Source organism: Phasianus colchicus, chromosome 3 (genome assembly GCF_987193195.1).
Source record: "Phasianus colchicus chromosome 3, bPhaCol1.hap1.1, whole genome shotgun sequence".
NCBI lineage: Eukaryota > Metazoa > Chordata > Aves > Galliformes > Phasianidae > Phasianus > Phasianus colchicus.
This window is the reverse complement of record NC_143438.1, coordinates 43,323,234-43,348,496: the sequence shown is the minus strand read 5'-3', so window position 1 is coordinate 43,348,496 and position 25,263 is coordinate 43,323,234. Positions and strand designations below refer to the sequence as shown.

At 38.9% G+C, this 25,263-nt stretch overlaps 1 protein-coding gene across 2 annotated transcripts; it reads right to left on the bottom strand.

Annotated features, from left to right (window-relative positions):
* Positions 1-989: 989 nt before the first annotated feature.
* Positions 990-25,197, bottom strand: AFG3L2 (AFG3 like matrix AAA peptidase subunit 2). Of its 2 annotated transcripts, none has more exons than XM_031588986.2 (17): positions 25,017-25,197; positions 20,680-20,779; positions 20,139-20,207; positions 19,054-19,169; positions 18,053-18,205; positions 15,497-15,571; positions 13,843-13,967; positions 11,900-12,173; positions 11,205-11,342; positions 7,859-8,012; positions 7,025-7,132; positions 6,758-6,883; positions 5,566-5,676; positions 4,948-5,063; positions 3,881-4,081; positions 2,761-2,955; positions 990-1,615 (listed from the first exon to the last, which is right to left on the bottom strand). In XM_031588986.2, exons 1-17 carry the CDS (start codon positions 25,131-25,133, stop codon positions 1,373-1,375), a joined length of 2,421 nt encoding a protein of 806 aa, XP_031444846.2. In that variant the 5' UTR covers positions 25,134-25,197; the 3' UTR covers positions 990-1,372. The 2 variants fall into 2 exon arrangements, with proteins under 2 accessions (XP_031444846.2, XP_031444847.2); XM_031588987.2 differs by having other exon boundaries at positions 13,843-13,964.
* Positions 25,198-25,263: the final 66 nt, after the last annotated feature.

The window sequence follows — 25,263 nt, the reverse complement described above, 5'->3', positions numbered from 1 at the left end:
AACAACACCTTCATCGCTGGAAAAAATAAGAAAAAAAGAAAAAAGAAAAAAAAATTTCCATAAACAACTTACTCAGGCAGACAGTTAGTCTGAGCTTTCATAGATCCTTTTTTCCTTAGCATCCTACTGCTTTCCAACATGTTGCAACGTGCAGCTGGAATCCATCACTGATTAGTCCCTTAACATGCCCTCTGTTATAAGCCTTAAAGAATGTTATCTAGCAGAGAAGTTCAGTTCCTTCTCCTTCCTCTTGAAAAACGAAACAGAACCCAACCCCGCATCTTCCCCAGATCATGCTCCCTCCCTTTTTCTGGGACAGAGAGAGACTGTCAGTTACCTTTTGAACAGCTGAATTCTCCAACAAATACACTTGCCGCACAGCAGGTAAACCAAAACTGATTACTACCCTGAGACCTCTGTATTAAAGCAGAGAAAACTGTTACCTTCAGGTTAATCGAACCAGTATGAAGTTCAGACAATCTGGTTTAGTACCTTTGGAATGGCTGCTTTTGCAATGCGGGAGCACAGTTTTGCTACCCTAATTTACCAAAGATTTAAACTCAGAAGTTTCGTACTAGACTGATTTCTGTTACCAAGAAATAGGCAAAAGAAAAAACAAACTTTGTTCAGAAAAGTACTGATTTTATTGACTCAAACTGTATTTACACAACACATTCATATGTTCAATATCTTACAGAACTCCGTAAAAAACTTGACCAATAAAACCGCAGGAGCAAGTTCCAGACTGAACCATGAGTACATTTTAAGATATTTGACTGGATATCCGGATGTACTGTCAATTTACTTGACTGTTCTTTGTAAACAATTCCTTTTAAAAATCAAAATGAAGGGCGGGGAGAAGGAGGATCAGATCAAAAAGCTGGCGCTTCTGCAAAGCTAGGTACACTTCGCAAGACCAGACTTTTGGCCAAGCATTCAACAATGCATTTTTCTACGATTTTTTTGGAAACAAATCACATACAGGTATATTTTAGATGAATAATCAAAATTCTTTATTTTTTTTTTAGTAAGCCTACATACATTTGAAAAAAAAAAAAAGGAGACCAGTGCCATGAAGTTTGTGCATGAATCTCAGTTCTTTCAGTGTTTGGGAGGTTCAGTTCTGGCATTCCACTGCAGCTCAAATCCAATGTACGTTTCTTCAGCTGACAAATGAAAGTGATCTTTTACCGGTGAACTGATGATACCACATACTGGGACTAAAATATCTTTGTCTCTGCACAAGATACCACTCTTCCATCCATCTCTAGTACAGTTTGGTTGAATAAATATTCGTTTGTTTTGGAAGTACAAACTAGGTGAGTTTATTTCTCTTCCAGAGTGCAAGTCAGCATCACCACACACTTGGCAGTTAAAATGGCATCCCTCCTTTGATCTGCCTAACAACCTGTTCATCTGTTGTCTCTTCTTTCTCTTTTTCACGTTTTTTGTTCCAGTCTTTAAGGCCTTCTGGTAGAGAAGTATCCTCATCCAAACTTCCCGTCCCTTCAACAAATTCTTCATAAGTGGACTTCTCTGCAAATGGTCTTGGGCCAAGCAAGTCTACCATATCACTTTTATCAAGCACTTCCTTCTCCAGTAGTCGTAGGGCAACCTGCAATAGCAGTAAGTTATGTCACACAGAGTACCATCAGTTGTCTCTCTTCTTGCAAGAGCTTAAGGCAGTCTGGGACAACATTAATTCAACACAGATAAATTTGATAAAATAAACAAGGTGCTCAGAGTTTACTTAATACCCGATTTTCCTTTTGTCAGAATTTATGTAGTATATCTTCTTCTTCAAATCCTACTTAAAAGGTGTGGCAAAACACTCTCCTATGGGCACTGCTACTGTTATTTGTTAGTTTAGAACAACAGTCTTTCACTGCTGCTGAAAGGTTCCTGATGCAATACATTAAGCTATAGTTCCAAACAAGTGTTCTATGCCAAGTGTTATGAGCTAGACAGAGCAGCATAAAATACTAACATGTATAATGCACATGTGTAGTTCATAACCTTCTTGGGTCAGTGAGCACTCAGTGAAAACAAGTGATCTCTTTTAGAACTATGACCTACTAAAATGCCATTTACCAAATCCATACTAAACTTTCTTCTTGTCAATAAGCATAAGATAGGTGCCCATCCTGGAAAAAGATCTTTTTGCTGTACTGGGCTTTCTGGTGAGGAGGAAAAGAACCACGCGCAAGGGTTGCCTCAACTGTAGCAAGGCAGATCTCAAGCAACCCGTGCACAGGGAAGGAAGAAAACTTTTAATCTGCATTTCAAAAATAATTCAGATAGAGGAAATATTACATACCTCTCTTCTTAGAAATCTTCTTTCAGCCTAATCATTTAGAACCTTTATACTGAGTGTTTGGTATTGTGTTTTTGTTGTTGGTGTGTGTGTGTGTGTGTGGTAGTGATTTTTTGTTTTCATCCTTTGCTTTGTTGTTTCCCCCCCTTTCATTCTGGTCTAGTACATCTACTAACACCTGTTTTAGCAGGTAGACTGTTCTCTCCAACTTTGCAAATGAATACTGAACATTTTAGCTGAACATAAAGAGATGTTGAAGCATGCATTAGAACCTTGATGTTTTCCAACACAAATATTTATATCTACTTATTGAAAACTTGTGTCACACTCTAAAGATATATATATTGAATAACTTTTGATTTTTTTTGTACGCTCATTTCTGACCTATTCAGTTCAATCTGGCTTCTAGCTTACAAGCTGGTGTCTGAAAACATCGCAGTACTCACCTTTTCTACTTCTGCTTTCTTCTCAGTCAGAAGAGATAATGTCCTCTCATAAGCAATGTTAATAAGTGACCGAACTTCTTCATCTATCATTCTGGCAGTTGCCTCACTATAGGGTTTCTCTAATACCATGTCTCCTTGGCGAGGGAGGTCGAAGGAAATCTGCCCAACTTTTTCATTCATACCAAACTGGACAATCTGAAAGTGAAGGGGAGATGGTGACATTTTAGGATATATTTATATAAATCTGGTAGACAGAATTGAAATTAGAAAGTCATTAACCTGCTGAAGAGAAATTCCAATCTTTTTTCAAGGTTCTAGATCTTTCTGAAGACAATATGCTTAATACAAATTTAAGTCTATACTTACTATTTTCTATTTAAAATTGAACAAGAGACACTGATGACCAGATAAAAATTAGCATTGCTAAGGATTTCATTAAATGTTTAACTTCCAGAACTGAGAAAATAAGCAATTTTACTAAAGACCAGCAAATGGGTGTGGTTTGGTAGTGGACGATAAAGGCAATGTGTTGTAAAGGGGAAGAGGATCTCCTCTAAAATGCCTCTCTTGCTCACCTTGTAAGCATCTTATTAAGTGACAGCTTTTATGTTGATGCAGGAACAAGAATAAGCATCTACACAGTATGTAGCTACAGTTAGATGAGTCACTACATTCTTAAGATTTCATATCACTTAGCTGTGCTAAGTTAATATGCTACAAAATGTCTTAACTGACAACAGTGCCCAAGTACAAGGTTTTCTGGATTTATATACACGTCAATCCAAATTGGGTCTTAAAACTGAGCAATTTTAGAAGTAGCATCAGAGAATCGGATATATGCACTAATTTTTTTAAGTAGAGTTTCCACATGTGTTTGAATGCAGTGCAGGATGCATGTTCCTCCAGGGGGGTGGAGAATAGCGATCAGCTCACTGCAAGACTACAATATAACACTTGAGTCATCAGCATCTCTATACAACAGCAACATAATGTTTAGTCACAATCTTTTACTGAGATAGGCTTTTGACATACGTGATTAAATCATATCCTTTACAAATATTAGTGTTAAGTAGTAGAAAGGGAAAACAATAAGAAAAATAAGTATTACTCAAGCATATACCTGAGCATATGCACTCTGTGTCACCTTCTTCAAGTCATCTTGAGCACCGGTTGTAATTCTTCCAAAGAAAATTTGCTCAGATACACGTCCGCCCAGTGTCATGCACATTCTGTCAAGTAGTTGCTCTTTGGTATAAAGATACTGTTCTTTGGGTAAATACTGAGCATAACCCAGTCCTTTACCACGAGGGATAATAGATACCTACAATCAAAATAAACAGAATGCTAAATAGTGTTTAAAAAAAAAAGTGTTTGTTGGTTTGACTTAATTTCATATCACAATCTATACCTACATACCCTTCAACTTTAATTCAGATATTACCTCTGTTTACTGTTTGGCCCTCATTGTGATTTATTCTTAAAAGCCCTGGCTAGCTCTAAACTGGGATAACAACTACTAGGATATCTGGAAAAGAAAGGTAAGACCACTGTAATACCAAAGATTGCATGGCATTTTTAAAATGCGTTAATTAAAATTCATAATTCTTTCAGTAATACATACTAGGCTTTAAGTATTCCAGAACAGATATCACGTTTCTCAATCAACAGAATTCTGAATAGATAGCTTCCATGCTTACTAATATTCCTCCTCTGTGCAGTAAATTGTAGATGAAAAATTTTAAGCTTGAAAACTAGACAATGTTAAAAACACAACATCATAGCAGGTTTAGGAAATTGGGCTGTTTTCCCTTATTTTCAACTTGCCATGCTATGCAAACTTAGATCAGCTTCTGGATGACCATTTTTGTAGCTGTATTCCTGAAGAGGTGTGCACCTGCACAATCTGCTAAGATTAACCTAAACACTGCATCTGTACTAAAAGCCTCCGAGAAAAAGCAGCTTTCAAATCAGGCAGTCTCGTGGGAACATCAAGTCCCTCTCACTTTCCAAGGCCATTTTTACTACAAACCCCGGAACACCCAAGTCCGAAAATATTTAAGAAAGCTACACAAAGTGAAATAAATCAAAATATAACGTTTACATAGCCTTCTGTGAGATTACATATTTCAATGTCCTCCCAGCATCGAGGGAAAATAAAACAATAGGAAAAAAAAGCGCTTCCTTTACCTTTAAGAGTGGGTCAGCATGTTCCAAAAACCATCCTGCAACTGCATGCCCTGCCTCATGATATGCTACTGTCTTTTTCTCCTCTGGTTGCAGAACTTGAGTTTTCTTTTCCAACCCTTTATAAAACAAATTCAATTAAATCCTTTCAGGCATATCTTTCTCCACTGGAATCCCTCATTTCCATTAAGAAACACAGTCAGCAATACTTAGATGCCACATATATTTAACTTCTTCAGTAGAGTATATAAAACAAAACTAGCAACTTTTAGAAGTTTGTGTCTTTGTCCCTTATTTTAAAGCTTAAGTTCTTTACAATATTCAAATTCTTATATAAAAGATTTGCTCTTTAAAAATTCAGTCATTTTCTAGATTTAAAGCTAACAGCAGTTAAAAGCATCAACTATTCCTCCTATCATTTGACTAAATTAGAAAGTGTCCTGATTGAATGTCTATTTCTGCTCCTTCTCCATTTCAGAAATCAGCAAAATAACCTAGCCACTTATTCTCTAAATCTTAAGTATGTTTAGGAGAAAAGAACATAGCCTTTCAGAAGATTCTTCTTACATAAAAAGTGCCTACAGAAAAAGTGCTGATGAATGACTGATACGATACACCTACCTCCAATCACTCTTTCAATTGCTTGCTCAAAATGCTTTTGGTTTATAGCATCTGAGAGATGCCGTGCAGCAATTAATGCAGCTTCGTTACAAACATTGGCAATATCAGCACCTACAGGCAGGGAAGGCATAAGTTACTTATCATTTTTACCAATTTTCTTTGTCTAGCATAAAAATATTCTTATCTATGATTACATTTCCACAGATTCTCATGCAGAATAGAATTAAAGGTAACAGACTCCAAAATAATTCCAAGAAACACATGTACACGGTGTTTTTTTAAGATAGATTTAAATACACACACTATGATGATAAGCTTTAGGATCTTTCTCTTAGGTAGACAGTTACTGAACAGAGCTTACAATCAGTAAGGTGCTGATTTGCACATCAGGGTGCACTGCACCTTCTGTAAGCTCTCTCTGCAACAGACTGCACTGCATTTAGTCTCGTTTAGACTTAGAGAAACAACTTTCCTACGTATGGTTTGAGTACAGCTCAGACCCTGACGTGAAAGGAATCGTTCCAGAGACACACTACTGGCTTCAAGCCATTCACTTCTTGTTAGCTTTATTTATGGTAACGCTATTGATAGTTTCAAAACAAGCAAAAAAACCATCACTGCAGTTGCCAGAGATGCTGGCAATCAGACGTCAGAAAAAGTTTTATTAAAGACCACAGATAGTGAAGAATTCATTATCAGTCAACACAGGTATTAAATGGATTATGATAGAAGCCAAGAATGTAGGTTTCCACATTCATTTCTAATTCAACAAAAGGTCACAGTACATTTTTCAGGGAGAAAATTCTACATTCAGAAATTCAAATTCCCCCATAGAATGTTCATGCAAACTACTATGAAACAGTTTGCTTTTTTTTTGGTACGTTCAAAGCATCAAAAAACATTAAAAGGAAGATCACACATATCAGTGTTAGCAACGAGAAATTTCTGGGGTGCTTCTGCTGAAGACAGAAGCTGATATGTTGTATGTCAACCTGACTGAGGAGACAAACTCAAGACCCTCAGAAATCTCTCAGCTGCCCAAATAGGAAAAGATGATTTCACATTGTTCCAGCAAATAAAATAAAGTAAGAGAGCCAGATTGGATCAAACACAAAAATAAGACAAAACAAAAAACAAAAATAATATGGTAAAATATCTACAGCAGAGAATAGTGATAGTAAGAGTTACCTACCTGAAAAACCAGGTGTTAGCGATGCGAGTTTTCTTGCTAGGTTATCTTTATCTAAGACTGTATCTAATTTGAGAGGTCTAAGGTGAACTTTGAAAATAGATGCTCTTCCTTTTATATCCGGAGGGCCTTTAAAAATTAAAGAAATACACATCTTTACTTTTCATAAGTAAATCAGTGTGCATGGAGAATTCACATATGTAAATAGCTAGTGATTTTGGTAGCACTCACTCTATATAAGCAGAACTATAGTGATGCAAATAAACTTACCAATGTAGATCTGTCTGTCAAAGCGTCCTGGTCTCATTAGAGCAGGGTCTAAAATATCTGGCCTGTTAGTACCTGCCAGAATTACTACATTTGTGGTGGTATTAAAGCCTGTTGAAAAAATACAATAAAAATCTGTAAAGGTAACTGTCAAGAAGAACAAACTGACAAACTGTTGACTTTATGGGGCCACAACAGTACTAACATTTGTGTTAGTACTAACAGTACTAAAAATGATCTTACATAGTTCCTTTTTCTAGAACACTGTCCAGCTTTTCACAACAAGCAAAAAATAGCCTTGGGCTCTGCTTTCTGTAGTGCTGTATCAAAGCTTATTTTATCTACAAAGGACAGCAACAGATTAAGTTCCAAGTAAACTGCAGAACCAACATGGTTAGATGTGTGTATGTCCATATGTCTAAATATATTTTTAACAGACAGACTGCTATCACACAATTTTATTCAACTTTGACAAAGTTATCAGATGCAGAACAATCGTTCTTCTTCCTGAACAAGTTTTAGTAAACATTAGGCTGCAGCAAAATGAGTCACCATTACTCATTCTAGGAAGTAAGCACGACTCATTTTAGGAAACACTTGCTTCCTAATACAAATGCGATTTGTATTTAAAATGAACCCAGTGTTGGTTAATAGGTCTGAGAAATGTACTAGTTCTTTCATTTGTGTTCCTCCCTCTACTACCATCTGCACACTTACATCTTGCACCTAAGAATGCAAACATTAATGCAGCGATCAATACAGTAGGTACTTAAGTCACTAAGGACTTATGATTAAATCCTTATCATTGTAATGCAAAATTAGAAATTAAATATTTACCATCCATTTCTACTAGAAGCTGATTGAGCGTGTTCTCTTGTTCACTTTGTCCTCCGAAGTTGCCTCTTCCTCTCTTCCTTCCTACTGCATCTATTTCATCAATGAAGAGGATGCATGGGGCATTTTTACGAGCAAGAGCGAATAAGTCTCGAACCTTCAGAGGAGAACAGAATATGAAAGGGTTTGCCACTGTTTGGACAATGGTGCCAGGGCTGCTGAGGCAGTGGAAGGCGCATCAGTAACAATACCATTATCACTGACTACTGCAGTAAGATCTCAAAGCACCCAGCCAGCTTCCAGTGCAATACTGTTACACCGCAGCTGCCACTCAGAAGGAATCATTGATGTGGAGGCCCTTAGGTTGACAGTTCCTTTCTCAATCCATAAATTAAGAACATAAATAAAACAGATTAAAAGCCTTAAGAAATAACCATTTTCCCTGAATTATTATCTTATGTACCAACACTAAAAGCCTATGAAGATTTAAGGCAATCTCTCTTTCAAGCTCTCTTTCAATGCACAGTACAAGCAGAAATGAAATGTGAATAAGCACGCTCTGACATGGTAGTTCTTCAGATCAAGGAAATAAAATCTTTCAGGTTTTTCTGCATTTAGGACAGAGTGCTGTAGCTCCCACAGTAATCTTAAGTCTTACTTGTAAGTGCTAATTATTATATTGTTATTATTATTATAAAAATACTCTCTTCACAAATACTGACTCTTAGTCATTGTGACTCTCCATTACACAGGCTACGAAAACTGAATTCACCTCCCAGTATTTATTTTGCAATTAAATTAACTTCTAGAAATCTGTAAAGATGGCTAACACATGAGCAAGTATCTACAACCTGGAAGTCCTTTCCCCCTCCCCCCCAAATAAGATACCATCTACCAAATCCTACTGTAATAGTTACACTACAAACAGGCTATAATATGCAACATTACAATATTCTGCTTGCAAAAACATCAGAATAACTTCATTGAAACCAGCTCAGCAAGTTCACAGACCTGAGTGATATAATTGGAATAATCAGTAAATTAAAAAATACAAAAGAAATAGGAATTACACACAGCTCAGAGCTTTAATACTTTGTACATTACAGACGCCAACTAGAAGAGATGTGTCTAAAAAGACATGTAGGGTACAGGAGATGATGCAAATTTTGGACAGTACGCCATGTTGTGGAAACTCATTCAGATTTGTCAGAGTTTGAAAAAATGTACAGTGAATAAGAACATGAAGAAATGTGATGAAAAAGAAAGTGTCAGATGTTCAAAGTGAACTCCCACCTTTTGGTCTGAAAGAATCCAAACTAAAAAAAAGACCACATAGGAACGAAGGCTCTTTTCCAGCATATCCTAATTTACAATTGATTTAGCATCACTTATAACAGTCTTATTTACCAAATTCATAGAAAATGAAACAAAACCACTCTCCACAGTGTACTGAAAGGTAACCAGAAATTATCAACAATGTTGAAACATTCACAGCTGAAGCAACAACTTATGTCAACAGGTATCACTTAGTGCTAAGAGGCAATAATTACACCTGCACAAGTCAAGACAAAAAGGTTAAGCTACTTTGCTTTTGGGCTTTTCAGGTTTATGTTAACAGTTATTGACAATGCAGCTTGAGTAACTTTAGTACTTCTAGATATCTATCGCTTTCCTGGAGGATACAAATCTACTTCTTTTGCTACTGTTTCCTAGTGAAGTCCTTTCTATGGTAGGCTTTTTTCAGCTCCCACTCATCCTACTGACAGGATCACTATCTTCATACCTTTCAAACATAGTCACCGCTTAAGATTTTTTTTTACCACCATGTTATCATTTCTTACATGTATTTCCTTGCTTTGTCTATACCCTTTCCCCAACACAGCAGTTCCATTTGACAATTTCCTTATATATTTTCAGTTTCACTCTGCATCCTCATTGGATCTTCCCTCCTAAACTAGATTCCACATTCAAATCTCTAAATGTCTCCTGTTCCCTCAGTTGCAGGCTCTATATCGACCACTGTGCCTCCCACCCTCTTCCCTTTTCTCTTTACAGGAGATCCAGAATTGCCTGCTTTCAATCATCAATCTCAAAACTGTATTACTGGAAGAAGTCCTTCAGAAAATCACAGAAGATACTTAAGGTAGCAGGAGGCATATACTCAAACAGCAGTTACAAACTAAGGAAGAAATTTGAGAAAAGCTTACCCACAAGCCTCAAATAAGTCCAGCCACGTTAAAATTGCAGATTTTCAAGGAACTTAATCAAAATTAACTTCACTGTGAATTTTCACAGGACATAAAACTGCGTATCTGGTAAAACCCATTCCCTGTATAATTTCAAATTCAAATCAAGATCCTAAAGTACTTCCATTTCATGCTCAAAAACTGTAGCAAATAAATTTCAACTCAAATTCTCCAGAACGGCATCAGCCTGAAAATATACTTTCTGAGGCTTACGACGAAATGGTTAAGAGTTTGATGAAGGTATGAGCTGTTGGAAATAGGGCATAATTTTGGACATTTTAGGGAGTTCTATTTTTCCAGCCTCACAAAACATTTCCAGCAACTTGTTTCTAGAACATATTTAATCGGTAGATCTGTGTGTCCTCCTTTCCTAGGCACAAAAAGACAGACTTCAAACTGAATGTCTGAAATACAGTAGTAAAAAAAAATTAAAATGGAAGCTCTGGAACAGAGCTAACACTTTCCACTTAAAATAGCTCACTAAAAATGTATTAAGGCAAAACATCAAAAAATGTAAGATGATATGTTTGGTTATTTAAATCACCTGATCTCCAGAAATTAAAGCATTAGCTCCATAATCCTTGGGCTCCTATTTCAATCAGAAGCTCATGTGTGTGCCCCAGACAACTACATTTAAGAGTTTGACACTACAAAGAAAACAAAGGTCTTCAGAGAAATAGGAATGATTTAGATCAGAAAAACATATCCCCATAGCAGCGGACAAATGAGGTACGTATTTCCGACCCAGCTAGTGTGTTTACTTTGGAGCAGAGCTTGAAGAGAGCTTGGTTCTGGTTTTCTCTTTTTTTTTTTTTCTTTTTTTTTTCCCCCTCCACGTCTCCGCAAAGAAGTAGACCCTTAGGGCCCAGATAACCTATAATCAGTATTGAACTGCCTTTTATAAAAGGAAAAAATGCAACTCTATGCTTCTTGTATTTAGGCAAGCAACTAGTATCACTTACAGGTAACCTGCATAGATTAAGTAACTTAAAGATTAAAAAAGTTATTGATTAAAGCCTGAATCTATCATCAAGCTGTCCACCAAATTTGACAAAGACCCTTCAACAACCACCACAAATAAAACAGCAAGACCAAAGACTTACTCGAGCTGGACCCACACCAACAAACATCTCCAAGAACTCAGAGCCATTGACTGTGATAAATGGTACATTAGCTTCTCCAGCGGTAGCTTTAGCAAGAAGTGTTTTTCCAGTACCTGGAGGACCTGTCAAAATTGCCCCCTGCAAGAGAAACAGATGTTTTCCTTATGAAAACAGTGCAACTATACCTTACTTACAGATCTTCTACATGGTAAAGCCACGAGTCTACTGGTTCTCTCTCCACCGCAGTAAAAATGGTGCAAGAGAAGAGACTGAAATTTCATCTGTCATTTAAATCAGCATGAAGAAAAAAAATAGATTCAGCATTGCCATGTTGACTCAGAATTACAGGGACAGTGATTTCTTCATCTAACATTTAAAAAAAAAAAGCAGCCTGTTTCCAGCTGGGCTGCCACTACAGCACTGTCAAAAAGTGAAAGGCAATTCTACAACCATCACAACTATGGTAGATACGTATCCTGTGTATAATTTCTGACTTGTACAAACAGATGAAATACTCTATAAAAATTTTTTCTGGCACTATAGTTCTTCTGTTGGCATTTAATGTCTGGTATTTTTTTTTCCTGATAGTGAGAAGTTAGAAAATACTGCCTACATAAACGTTCATGGTCCAGTTCAAATTCCTGAGGATTAATAAAAGAATCAAGTCATCACCTCTTAAGTCACCACTTCATTACCTTTGGAATTTTTGCTCCCAGATCCTCATATTGCTTGGGATTTTTCAGAAAGTTAACAAACTCCATTATCTCTAATTTGGCCTCCTCACAGCCAGCTACATCTTTGAATTTGACATCTATCTCATCCTTAAGGACTTTGGCTGTGGTTTCACCCACACTGAAAAGTCCACCCATTCCACGTCCTCCTCGACCTAAGCCTGCAGGACCTCTTCTTAATGTGTACAATAAAGAACCAATAATAAGGATTGTAGGCAGCAAACTCAGGAGAAACGATCTGTGGAGAAAAACAAAAAGCAGAAAGCCAAGCATTACAAAAATCCATTACTGAGCACAGCATGTAAAAGACATTGGTTTCATCATATGCAAACCTAAATGAATTCAGAATACTCTAGCTTGCAAAGATATTGTAAATGTTACTCTACAGGATGTTCACACTGGGAAATAAAATACATTTGAGAAGAAAAAAGATTCTGATTTACAGAAGTCAAACCAACCAAAAAACTTTTTCTAACTGTAATTAAGAGCTGAAATTAATTTTTCATTGCTGTCCTCTCTTACAACTGCTGGAAAATGTAAACTGAAAGACTTAGAGGTTAATACATTCCTACTCTTGATGCTTAACAAGCAACAGTTTTGTCTTTTTCATTTTAAACCAACATCATCAAGTGATAACAGTATGTACACAGAGAATAACTGCATTCCCTGAAAAAACAGAAGGAGCTCATTTTATGTGCCCTTTAAAGCTGAATTCACAGGACTTATATGGAAATGGTTGTTTTAATCAAAGTGAGATGTATTAGGTAACATATAATCAGGATACACTACACCTTCAAGCAGAAAATTCTCAAAAATACATACTCACTCTTGGTCCCCTAGGTCTTTCTCAATTTCTGCATTTCCTTCTGTCAGTGTTTGTTTCTTTGTTCCAAGGCTACAGCCTTGTTCTGATTACTCAATTGCCCACCATCTCACACAGTCTGTCCTCTAACTTCCTAGCATGGCTCTATAAGAGCTGAAAATCCTAATACTAAAACAGTTCTCATTATCACAGTATTGGAGCACTTCATGGCTTTTTCTCTTGTAAGAACAGTTCACAAGTCATTCTCTCAACTCTCAGCAATAATAAAATCCTAAAGAGACAGGAGTATTACCACAGCTTCCCACACAAGATTTTCATACTCTTGCAAAAAGCCCAGATTTCTGGGATGAAAAGGAAGAGCTGGATATTCCTACATGATGGAATTAAACAGATTCTGAATCTGTGATCTTACAGCTGCTGCTCAGCTATGAAAGACCAATAAAGAATACAAATCTTCAAGTATTGGAAGTATTACCCTCCAATGGGCTAGCAACAACGCCATACATCAGATGTGCTATTTTTCTTAAACAACTTGCTGATTAAAAGCATGATACATCTTCCAGCTCCTGCTAACAGGCACAATAAAGTAATTCCATTTATCACCAATACTTCGCCTTTTTGCAAGGCCTCTCAAATTTACAGGCAGAAAGTGATGTCTCTTAGAACTCAGTAATAGACTACAGTTCTGTGCCATATTTTGTTCTCTCAAAAATTTCTGAGCACCATCTCTGGAACATTATTGCTGTGTCTTGCTGACTCCTGCTCTAGCCCAGGCACCTGAAGGGCTCCTATGAAGGAAGGATTAGTTGTGAACAGAAATATGTACGTACTGAGATTTTTACACAGATAATGTACTGGACAGGTCCTCTAACAGTTAACTTTCAGAAATAAAGCCAAGATGACCATTGTTGAAACTAGATGATCATTGTGGTCCTTTTCAACCCAGGCCATTCTATGATTCTATGATTGTTCTGATAATACTGCCACCCAGTGTAGCATAGGAGGAATGTCTTACAACCCTACTGTGGAGACAATTTCTCATCAAGATACTTTAAAAACAAAACCAACAAAACATGCTTCTTACCCATCGCTCTCTGTTGAGTAGACTACAGGCAACCTGTTCTCCACTTCTATACCCAGGTCTTGCTGCACAGTTTCGAGATTTCGTTCGAAAGTGTCCACACTACCGATATTAAACCAGACATACTGCTAAAAAAAGAGCAGAGATCACCACAAAGTGCCCTATCCCACCTCAGCTTAGTTTTAAGCCAACTTCTAGCACATATACAAGTATATGTCAGAACATAATCAGACCAAAACATCATTTTAAGTTGCCTTATAAAGTACGTAACCAATGGAAGATGCATCTAATAGATCTGAGGCTTACCAACTTGGACACTGTATTTGTCATTGCTTCTACAGAAACCACACATTCAAGTTTTTGTGCACTATAGGTAGACTGAAATCCTGGCCTTTCCTCCATGAAAAATGGAGGGAGAAATATTTAGAAGATAATAGATAAACAGGCATTTAGAAGAGAATTACATAACCAGAATAAAACACAGCACTGAACCAGCAAGCACAGTAATCATACAACTTACTATTTCACCATAAGATCTCAGCCTTCCTGATTAAGAAAAGCAATTACATACATTTGGAATCCATATTAGCTTTAAAATTAATTGTGTTCACAAAAGACAGTATGAAGTTGTTATATACCTGAAAAACAATCCAGATTCTACTTTGAAACACAGATGAGACTGGGTCTGTTTCATGAGAATCTCCCCTTTTGCACCATGACCTGCCTGATTTGCCCTTACTTACTCTAATGCTGGAGGAAAAAAAAATAACCCTAAGTATTAACTGATTGAGAAACTAAGGCAATGGATGGTATGTGGGCTAAAGAGTAGGTGAGTAAATAAGTTGCACTGAAACCCACAGATGAAGTAATTGCTGCAGATTTCACTCTACCCTGGAGGGACCTGCAGTTTCAGAAAATTAATTAAAAAGCCCAACAAAATCCTATACAAAGAAAGTATCACCAATTAAGGTAATGACATAGCTTCTCTAAGCTATGAAACAGCAAAAAAAAATCATGACAATAAGAGTCAATCACCTGCACACTGAAAAGGTCTGAAGCTGGCAGAGACTGTGCTCAGAACAAAAGTTTTCACGTTTATGCATATGAGCATTATGTTTATTTTTTGAGTGGGTCTCAGCCTGCAGGTGTTATTCTTCAGAGAACTTTTATCTTCATCAGCCTATTCCTGGTTATGTTCCTAGGAAAAGTAACCCACTGAAAAAAGTGCATTTCTCAAGAACAAGAGCTGGTAGTTTAGCTTTAAAGACTGCAGTATCAAACAGAGAAAATTAAAAGTTTCCTTATAACTAACTATCTAAAAGCAGTCTGGGAGAGAAAAGATCCAAATGCACGCTTAAAATTGGTATATTCTTGAGTAGACAGAAAACAGTAATTAGAAATTCAGAATCTTCAATAATTTCTCACTCCTTCTGTCTACATACTTGTAGTAAGAGCACGGTGCAGGAAAGGAACTACATGGCGTAGTTTTGAGATATTTGTGGCAAAACGTAACCATGTAGGAAAATGTAACAGTAAAGCAAAAAGCATATTTTAGATTAAAAGACAATTAATGCTCCTAAGTCCTCTGCATCAAGCTTTATCAAAAGGCTGCCCTGTTCTTTCTAAAGTCTTGTGTAAATGTATTAGAAACATTTACCCATTCATGAGGAGACTTTCCTGACACAAAGATCACTCTAACAAAGCGCTTGTTCACCACTTCCAGTCTGTCCACCTGTGGAAGGAAAGAACAAAACCCGTCACCTGTTAAAGTATACAAACTATCCATTCTTCCATCACAGCTAGCACAGCTGCATATACCAGATAAGAACCTGTTCTGTTTTCTAGCAAGAAAAAAATAAATCACATTGTAGATCAGGATGGCTCCACAAGACACCATTCGTGTCACACAAATTAACCAGTTTTTAACTCTATTTAAGATAAGCTCAAAAGATTCTAAGTAAAATGTGCTGTTTCAGATGTATACAGCAAGTTTTACACTCCCACATGCTTTTGCTTGGTAGCTCTATTTAAAAAAAAAAAAGAAATCTCAAACTAGCCTTAATCCTGATCACAGCTGGAAATAGTAAAACCTCCTCTCCACTCCAAACGTGGAGTGGAAATCCTAGAAATGCCATTAACTAAGAAAGTCTTCTCAAAGAATTTATTTCAGTGACAATTTAATTCAACTTCATGAATTCCAATGTAAGGAAGCAAGTACACAATTGGTAAACAATGAATATTGGCACAGCAGAAATCAGATGGAAAGGATGACTTCATACCCTTTCTTAAGAATGAAAAAAACAAAGAACAAATCCACCCTGTCTCAAATTAGAGGTAGAGTAAGGTAGTTAAATAATACATAACTATTTCAGCGATCAAACATAAAAAGTGATAGGCCACATAATGCTAAACTCCTTCAGCAGCTTCCAAACATAACAGAACGAGGGAAAACTTAACTCTGCTCTTGCAATTGTTCCTACTAATTTAAAAGACTTCCTGTACTACCACATTAAACACCGGAACATCCATAAGTTAACAAAATAATTTCTTTAAGGTAACAAATCAGAAACTAAAATCAAGAATCAAGCTGCAGGTTCACAAATAAAAAATGCTAAGCTTTTTATTTTAGGCTGGAAAAAACGTCAAATTCCTTGTTTCTTGTATTTGTCTTAGAGGGTTACAATTGCTAAAGAAAATGAAAGAGTAGTTTAGTTCCATTTATTCTGCCACTTTCCATCCAATAAATGGTTTCAGCAAGTTTTAAAACTAATTATGGTTCTACAAGTTGGGCCTGAGCTGCACGCAGGCTATCAAGACTTTCCTGAACTTACCACGTGTGAACATTTATGGTAAAACTCATGAAAAATAGAAGCTAAGAAGCCACTCAAGATCTGATCTGACTTCAAGAAGCAAGACTACCTGAACATCTTTGTTATGGACAGTGCGTAGCCTCAGTCCTGCTGATGTTTTCTCCCCACTAACTGGTCGGGACTATGGCAACCAATGGCTTTTGATGAGTAAACTAAATTTTTAGTTTATTGGAATATCCAGACTATATCTTACAGAGGCCCGAGAGACTTCACTTTATGCAACAAGCTACTTTCATAATGCTCTTCTGCAACCATGGTTCAGACTTCATTAACTGTTACTGATAATTTCATTTTTTATTTTTTAACTGAGTGTCTTAGCTGCTGTATAAGCATAACCAATATGGTTCCATTCCACAAGGTGTACATATAGTTGCCAACTAAGAACAGAACTTCCAGATGCAACCTGGGCAGAACGGTAGAAGCATGAAGAGCAGTTCTGCATTGAGCATTAAGACAAAGAAAGGTAGGACACAATCTGTTTAGCAGTTTATCACAGCAACAAAGGTGCAGGAAACATGCTGTTAACTCCAAACCCCGGGTCTGGAAGGCAGAGGAGGAAGCAAGCCTGTGTTCTTCTAACTTGCAGGAGAAGCTACAAACATGGAAGTGAGAGAGCCCAGTATCTGTGGCTCCTGAGGTAGAACGGGCCTGTATAAAACATTCAAAATCCTGCACTTCAGGGCATCACCAACCTATTACTCCAAGTGTGGAAAGATGTCAAGTTACACAGAGATATAGGACACCGATGACAGAATTGATTGCTCCAAAAGTAGCTCTATGTCAGAAAGAAAGAAGAAATAAAAGGAGAAAGCAAGTAAAGGAAACTATTCTATAATATGGCTAAGCCAATTTACTGCCCCTGAAAGGGATTCTTTCATTTCCCACCCTCACCTGTCAGCACCACTGCTACTCAGGTCCCTGGTGATCTATTAATAGAAGGAATGAAAAAGCAGAAGTCCTCCCATCCCCAGTAGGCCTAATGGAAGCCTTTAGGGTTAGGAATAAGTTTCTCCTCAGGGCAAATGGCACATCTGCTTAAACCATTAAATCAACAGTAAATCCATTCTGAGACACTGAAGCCACACTGCCTCTGAACTAGAACACTAGCTCTTCAACTGAGAAGCTCTACTCTGAGTTGTCCACTCCCTCTGTTTTCTTGAACTGACACAAGCCTTCATATAACCACCTGGAACATCAGACAAGGAACTGATGAAGATGAAAGCTAATCCCTTTCTCTTGAGCTAGTTCTCACTGCACAGCTACAAAAATACAAACACAAGCAGGGAGGCAGAATGGAGCACCTACAGCACACTGATTTGTCATTTTGATTCCCTGCTACTCACCACTCCTTTAGAAAGGTAGTTATTAACAAAGTCTTTCCAAGTGATTTCTCTCCCAGGGACCCTGAAGAAGAAGTAATACACAACCATTGTCCAGAAGAATGAACTTCCCACTACGTACATACGAAACTCCCTGACATCCCAAGGAATGTCACCCTAGGGGAAAAAAGAAACAAGTTTTAGAATATACAGCACAGTAAACAAACAACAGATTCCAGTACCTGAGTTATCTTCCCTGCATTCAACGTCAAATAAAATGATATTTTGCCATATTAACATGTTTCAGTCGCTTCAGATATAACTGAGGAATGGCAATGTTGGTGGAAAAAACATTGTTCCACAAACAGTAACTGCACAGTCTTCATTTATGAAGTACTTTAATAGAAAGTTCTGTCATCTGTTACATGACCTTTCCCCTCCATTTTAATTTTCCCTGCTCTATACACAAAGCCTACAAAAATAACAAAAAATGAGGGGAAGAAAAAACTTACACACCTCAAGTAAAATGAGAGCAATATTCTTATATTGTTAAACACTATAATCTTCATGGTATAGCTAATGACAGTAAGATATATTACAAAATTAAGCTTATTCAAGTATTCCACCAAAGTCAGAATGGCTGACAGTAAACCTGTTTAGCTTGTTTAACATTTTCATTTATATAACATTTGTCTGACATTTTCAGACAAAATATGAAACTCTTAAAAGCCTGAGACTCCACTATAGAAATACAGAGTATGAGCAACCATATTCATAAACCTTAACATTCCATTAAGGTTCCTGAACCAGTTAAAGAGTTGGATGCCTCTGAAGGTACATACAAACATTTATGAAAGGCAATGAGTGGGGGTGCCACCTAGAGCCGGTTACTATGAAATACAAAGCACAGGAGGCTTAAGAAGAATACTTAGGCAATCAGAAAAATGTCCCTAGAAAGCAAAAAAGCACACCAGGTTACTTCAAGACAGTTAATATCAAAAAGAAAGATATTTTAAGGTCAAAACCTTCTGCAATCTGGTCCACCAGTTAGCATCTTCTTTCTTGCCTCCTTTCTTCCCACCACTGCCGCCTCCCCCACTACCAGCCCCACTCGGCTGTCGGGCACCAGCTTGCTTTGCTTCTAAGGAAAAATAAAACAACAATAAGCATATCTTTGTATCTTATAGCAATCCTACTCTGGTTTTATTTTAGCTTTAACATTAAAGAGGCCTGCAAAATGAACGAGTTTATGATGCTTCAATAATTAGAGGGAACGGAACTACACTCTTCCATAGAAAAAATACACTAATTGGCAGAGACATCCCTATCATGCAGTTTTGATCAGCAGTGGAGTCTGTTAACTGTATACCTGATGACACTTTGACACTGAGAATCGAAAAATGCCACAAATATATGACAAAGCACATTATGGAGACTGTGTGAAACGTATTTCTTCTACACTAATCCAAGACATGCAAGATTATCCTTGGCTTAAAAAAACAAAACAAAACCAACACAGGCAAAGAAATCCTCACAAACTCTAAGCAATGCCACCTCCCAAATTCACCTCCCCCAGTCATAATATGCTCTTCTTGAAGTTCAGACTTTACTGATACTACTGGTTGGAGTCCTGTTTAACACTCCAGAGACAAGCACAGCACAGCACTACACTACCACCACCAACTCCTCTTTATATGTGTTTGGTTCTTAGCTGAAGAATTGGTTCTGGATTCCCACCCAGAATGACAATTCTGGTTATTTCATTCAACAGAAACTGTTCTAGCTTGGTGAAAGAAAAGTTGAGAACTAAACACAAAATATCTGACTGCATGACTATACCAACCAATAGGAAACAGAAAAACTAGAATTTAAGGACAAGCACTTCAACAAGAGAATGAGAGTAAATGAGCATTATTTCAGAAGATACACAATGCATGAAAGCAGAACAACATTTTAAAAAAAATCAATCTGTACTTTCAAACTAATCTGGTAGAGAAATATATTCCCTGAAAAATAAACAAAAAAAGCCCAAACCCAATGTTCAGCTAGAACCTAATGTAATGAATACACATCCTAAAAAAGAGAACTGAAATCAAATGGCTATTTGTACCTTTTGTTTCTCCAGCTGAACCTTTAGTTCCATTCGGTTTCTTCCCATTGGGAAAATATTTTTCAAATCCTTTTAAGAGTTAAAAAGCAAATAATTGTTTTTCAGTTTACAATTCTAACATTACATTTCAGTAGTCATTAGTTGAATGTATACAATGTAAAAAAAAGAAGCAATACATTAACTGCTGAATATGGCCTTGTTCTTGTCCTTTTGCTGAAGAGCTCTATCAGGTTCCCATAAATATATCTTATCCTACTGATACTGAAAAACTCAGTATCAAAAACTTTAATAGCTTACAGCTGTCCTTTAAACCAGAGACAGACAAGCTTAGTTCAACAGAAAATGGTGCTGCACAGTGTTAAGTTGAGCAAACTGCAGTCCGCTCTGTTTATGGCTAAAAATACTATAAATCACTGGTCCACTTCCAGATTAATGGCTGGTTAATAAAAGAGCTTACTGCCTTGTACACAATAAACCTAAGTGGCACATGAGCATCATCCTCAGCAGCCTGCTTCACTCCAGTGATCAGAGTTGCAGTCACCTTTGGGAGGTTGTGAGAAGAGCCTTCTGCAAGCAGCAATGACACTTGCCAAGACTGTCCTTCTGTCAGTCGTAATACCGGTGGAAGCACTTTCATGAAGCTGAAAGATGAAAAATAAATGTAAGCAGCAAGAAAGAATGATGCACACAATGCTGAGGCACTTTTTGTGAAAGAACTGCAACCTTCTCCCTGTAGTTAAGATCCCCTTGAAACCAAAAGGAATGCATCAGACAACACCTATGCCCAGCTAGGAAACCAACACGGAAAGGAACAATGCTTTAAAGAGTAGACCCAAACTCCTGTGTAGGTACAGATCCACGTTAAACTACTGCAGCTTAAGCCAATAAGATTGTCTAGTGATGTTTGCCATTGAAGTGCAATGAAGGAAATACAAGCATTTTAAAGTATTTGGTTACAATACCTAAAGCTTTCTTTTAAAATGGAGTAGAGTATAATGTCATCACACAGTTCAAGTTCCCTTTCTTCAAAGACATTTTTAGGTAAAAGAAAATCCAAGCTTTTTACACCCTACCTCCAAAAACAAATGTTCGTATCAAGACTTCCCCACAGACCAAACACCAATAAAAACTATCTCTGCCTCCATTTCCTTTTGTCCCAAAGGAGTGCTGAGACTCCTGTTATTTTGGATCAGAAGTTATTTATATGAGAATGAGTAGAAAAAAAGATATTACAGAAAGGTCCTGAAAACTTGAAAACTCATGGTACTCAGACAACATAGCAAATATCCATCTAGCCTAAAAAGCCTGGGACTACATGTATGAAGTAAGCCTCAAAGTTAGAATCCCTATGACAGTTGTTAAAATTTGAATATAGCAGTTTTAAACAAAACCTGTGCATTAAGAAAAACACAAAGGGTACTGGATTCCACACCCAAATTACTCTAGGAACACTGGCAGATTGTCACTTCTGATTCTCCGTAAGTCTTCTGCCTGGGAGCTTATTAACTGAGGAAACAGACCAGATCTATTGTGAACAGTCATCTAGTTCCACCTGCTGGAACCAAGAAGAATGCCAAAACGTCTTTGTTGCTTGCTTTTGCGACTGTGCTAAGAAGAATTCTTTGGCCATCTGATGCAGCCATTGCAGATCCTTGCAAAAAAGTCTGATTTTGGAAATTCGGAAGGATATTTTTCATGTAATGCACATACAGCATGGGTAGCCTGGAGAACAGCTTATCTAGAGAGCAGCTTCCAAGGTCAATACGCTATCACCTCCACGAGCAATAGCACGTGTGCTCCTGGAAGAGGCTTTGGGACAACTGGGATGAATCTCTATGGGAAAAAAATAAAGAAAAATAGAGCCTGTCACTGACCAATCTATCTTTACTTCAAATGCCAACAGGCAGTGAACGCAGCAACAGATGAAACTAAAAGCAATGTCCAAAATACTGGCTTCTGTTCTATGTTGCTGGCCTCCTATAATAACAAAAAATAAAGATTTATTTATTCCACAAGCTCAGATTGTTTTAACTGGAATGAACATTACTGGATGCTCCCATCTCATTAGAAATAAAAGGTAACTGCTTGATTTAAATGAAAGTCTGAGTAAGCCAAATCCAACTGCCTGGTGTGGCAGGGCCAGCATAGGCTTATTACAGCCTTAATTCACATTTTTATCAGATTTCTAGTTGGAGAGGGAGGGAGGCATGCAGGGAGAGGGAAAAAGTAGCTGACACAGCTTTGGGGGAAGACCTGATGAATACAACTGGTTTATTGCTGGACATTCTCAACAGATCCTAAGATCTATGAGTAATAACTTGACAGGCAACTATACATTTATTATGCAGAAGTGAGCGTTTTAAAGTTGTTTTTGTGAGAAGAGGAAAGAATCACCTTTACGGCACATTCAGTACATCACCTGACTGACAGCACGCTTTTATACTACCTACTGACTCATCAAAACCCATTCCCTGCAAACGCAGTTTCCTTTCACCATCTCATTCCAGAAAAGCAGAAGTTGGTAGAACCAAACTGCAATGGTAACGACCACTTGGGGTTATTTTTTGACAAGGTAAATCACCAAGATGAAAGCTGTATCAGTTCTGATACAAGAGCTGTCCTCAAGCTGGCTGGCTGTGGAAATGCCACAGCAACCTCAGCAGATGGAAGCACGCCCACTGCCCAAGGACAGGGAAGGCAAACAGCACCCGTTTTGACAGGATGCTTAGGTAGCACAGGGGCTGTTCTGGGGTAGGCACCAGGAAACTGCCGAGCTTCTCCCAGTCAGAGATGAAAGAACTGTCACAGCAGAGAAAGAGCATGCACACGTGCCATTATATAATTTTTTTTTTTCAGGTAAACGTGACATCTTTCTAAAAATCAAGACTATTTTAAATAGAAATTCAAGACAACCAAGTTTGAAGCATACAGGAGTCAGTTTTACAACTGAAATACCTTAGAAGTGAGGTGAAAGTGTTACTGCTCCTGAGTATAACAAACACAGGATCTGTAGCACCTTCTGAAGGACCTTCTCCACAATTCCAACCTTAAATAAAATACGTAATTTAAAAGAAAGCAGAGCTACTGACTTTGCAGAAACACTGTGACCATAATCCATCTTTGTTTGCCTTACATCAAGGATACACAAAGCAAGAACAGAAAAGCCACACTTCCTGTAAATGAAGGATCAAACACACAGTAATTCAGGAAAGTTACAAGTTTAAAGCTTTATCCATATACAAGTTTCAATTCGTGGTTCTTAAAGAAAGAAAACACAGTCAAAAGTTATCTCCATTATCTAACCTTGACTGAAATACTACATAAGAGCATGCTGAGAAAAAGAAACCAAGCTGGCAATAAATAAATAAATCTAATTTCAGGTAAGTTATTTATCTTGTTTTACTACCCATAGAAACACATGGATGCTGGAAAGAATATGAAGTTCTCCCCATAGCATAGATATAGAATCATAGCAACTTTAAGGTTGGAAAAGATCATCTAGTCCAACATCAACCCATCCTCACCCTGTCTGCTAACCCATTTCCCTCAGTGTCACACCCACATGGTTACTGAACACTTCTAGAGACAGTGACTCCATCACCTCCCTGGGTAGCCTGTGCCAGGGCCTCATCACTCCTTGAGAACAAATTTCCACTAATATCTAACTTGAAACTCCCCTGGAGCAACTTGAGGCCATTCCCTCTTCTCCTACTTTACGGTGAGGGTGACGGAGCACTGGAACAGGCTGCCCAGGGAGGTTGTGGAGTCTCCTTCTCTGGAGATGTTCAAGACCCGCCTGGACACCTACCTGTGCGACCTGGTGTAGGGAACCTGCTTTGGCAGGGGGGTTGGACTTGATGATCTCTGGAGGTCCCTTCCAACCCCTACGATTCTGTGATTCTATGATACTGCTAGATATCTGAGAAAAGAAGCTGATCCCCACCTCACCACAATCTCCCTTCAGGTTGCTGCAGATAGCAATAAGGTCTCTCCTGATCCTCCTTTTCTCCAGACTGAACAGTCCCAGCTTCCTCAGTCACTCCTTGTAGGACCTGTGCTCCAGACCCCTCACAGCTTTGCTGCCCTTCTTTGGACACACTCCAGGGCTTCAATATCTTTCTTACAGCGAGGGGCCCAAAACTGAACACAGCACTCGAGGTGCAGCTCCATCACTGCTGAGTACAGAGGAACGACCACCGTTCTGCTCCTCCACTATTTCTTAATTCCCAATAAGAATCCATTATACTCTACCGACAGTAGAGACAGAGAACCAGTCTTCAGACAAACCGGCAGCACTGCTGTTTTATTTTTCTTATCTCCTAACCATGACCATGCAAACACAATTCCAACATTTTAACTAGAAAATCACTAATCGTTAGGGCAAGTCACTTACACCCCTGCGTGCGTTCCTCTCACAGCTACCCCCCTCCGCACGGACAGCCCAGCAGGCAAGGAGCCGCAGCAGCTCTCGCAGTCACCACAATTACACCCAGCACCCTGCCTAAGCTATCGCTGACGCAGGACAGCAACAACCTTTTGCCAAGCGCTAACGCAGACCCGTACCTGGTTCCTCCGTGACGTCGGGGCCGATGAGGGTAACGCCCACCCCACAACCGAGCCACCGTACGAAGGGCTGACGCCCGCCCAGCCCCACTCGGCACTCACCGCCGGCCTGAAGGCTCCCAACCCGCACCCCGGCGTCAGCTCACCGGGCTGACCTCGCACCCCCCGCTGAAGGCTCCCCCGCCGGGGCCCCGCTGCCGCTTCCGGCTCCGCACCGTTCCGAGGGCCGGCACCGGGCAAACGCGGGCCGCTCTCCGCGGCCGCCGACGGGCCCACGCGCACACGGAGCCGCCCCGCCCGCGGGCCGTCGCTCACCTGTGCCGGGCAGGGCCGCGGCGGCAGCAGGCCTCTCCCGCACAGCAGCTGCTGCAGCAGCACCCCGGGCAGCCGTCGCCGGCCGCCCAGCGCCAGCAGCAGGTAGCGCTGCGCCATGGCCCCGACGGCCGTCCCGTGGCCGCCGCCGCTCCGCCGTCACGCCGCCGCTCCGCCCCCTCGCGCTCCGCCCGCCTCCCGGCGTCATCGCGTCACTTCCGGCGGCCGCAGACGCGGGGCGGGCTCGGAG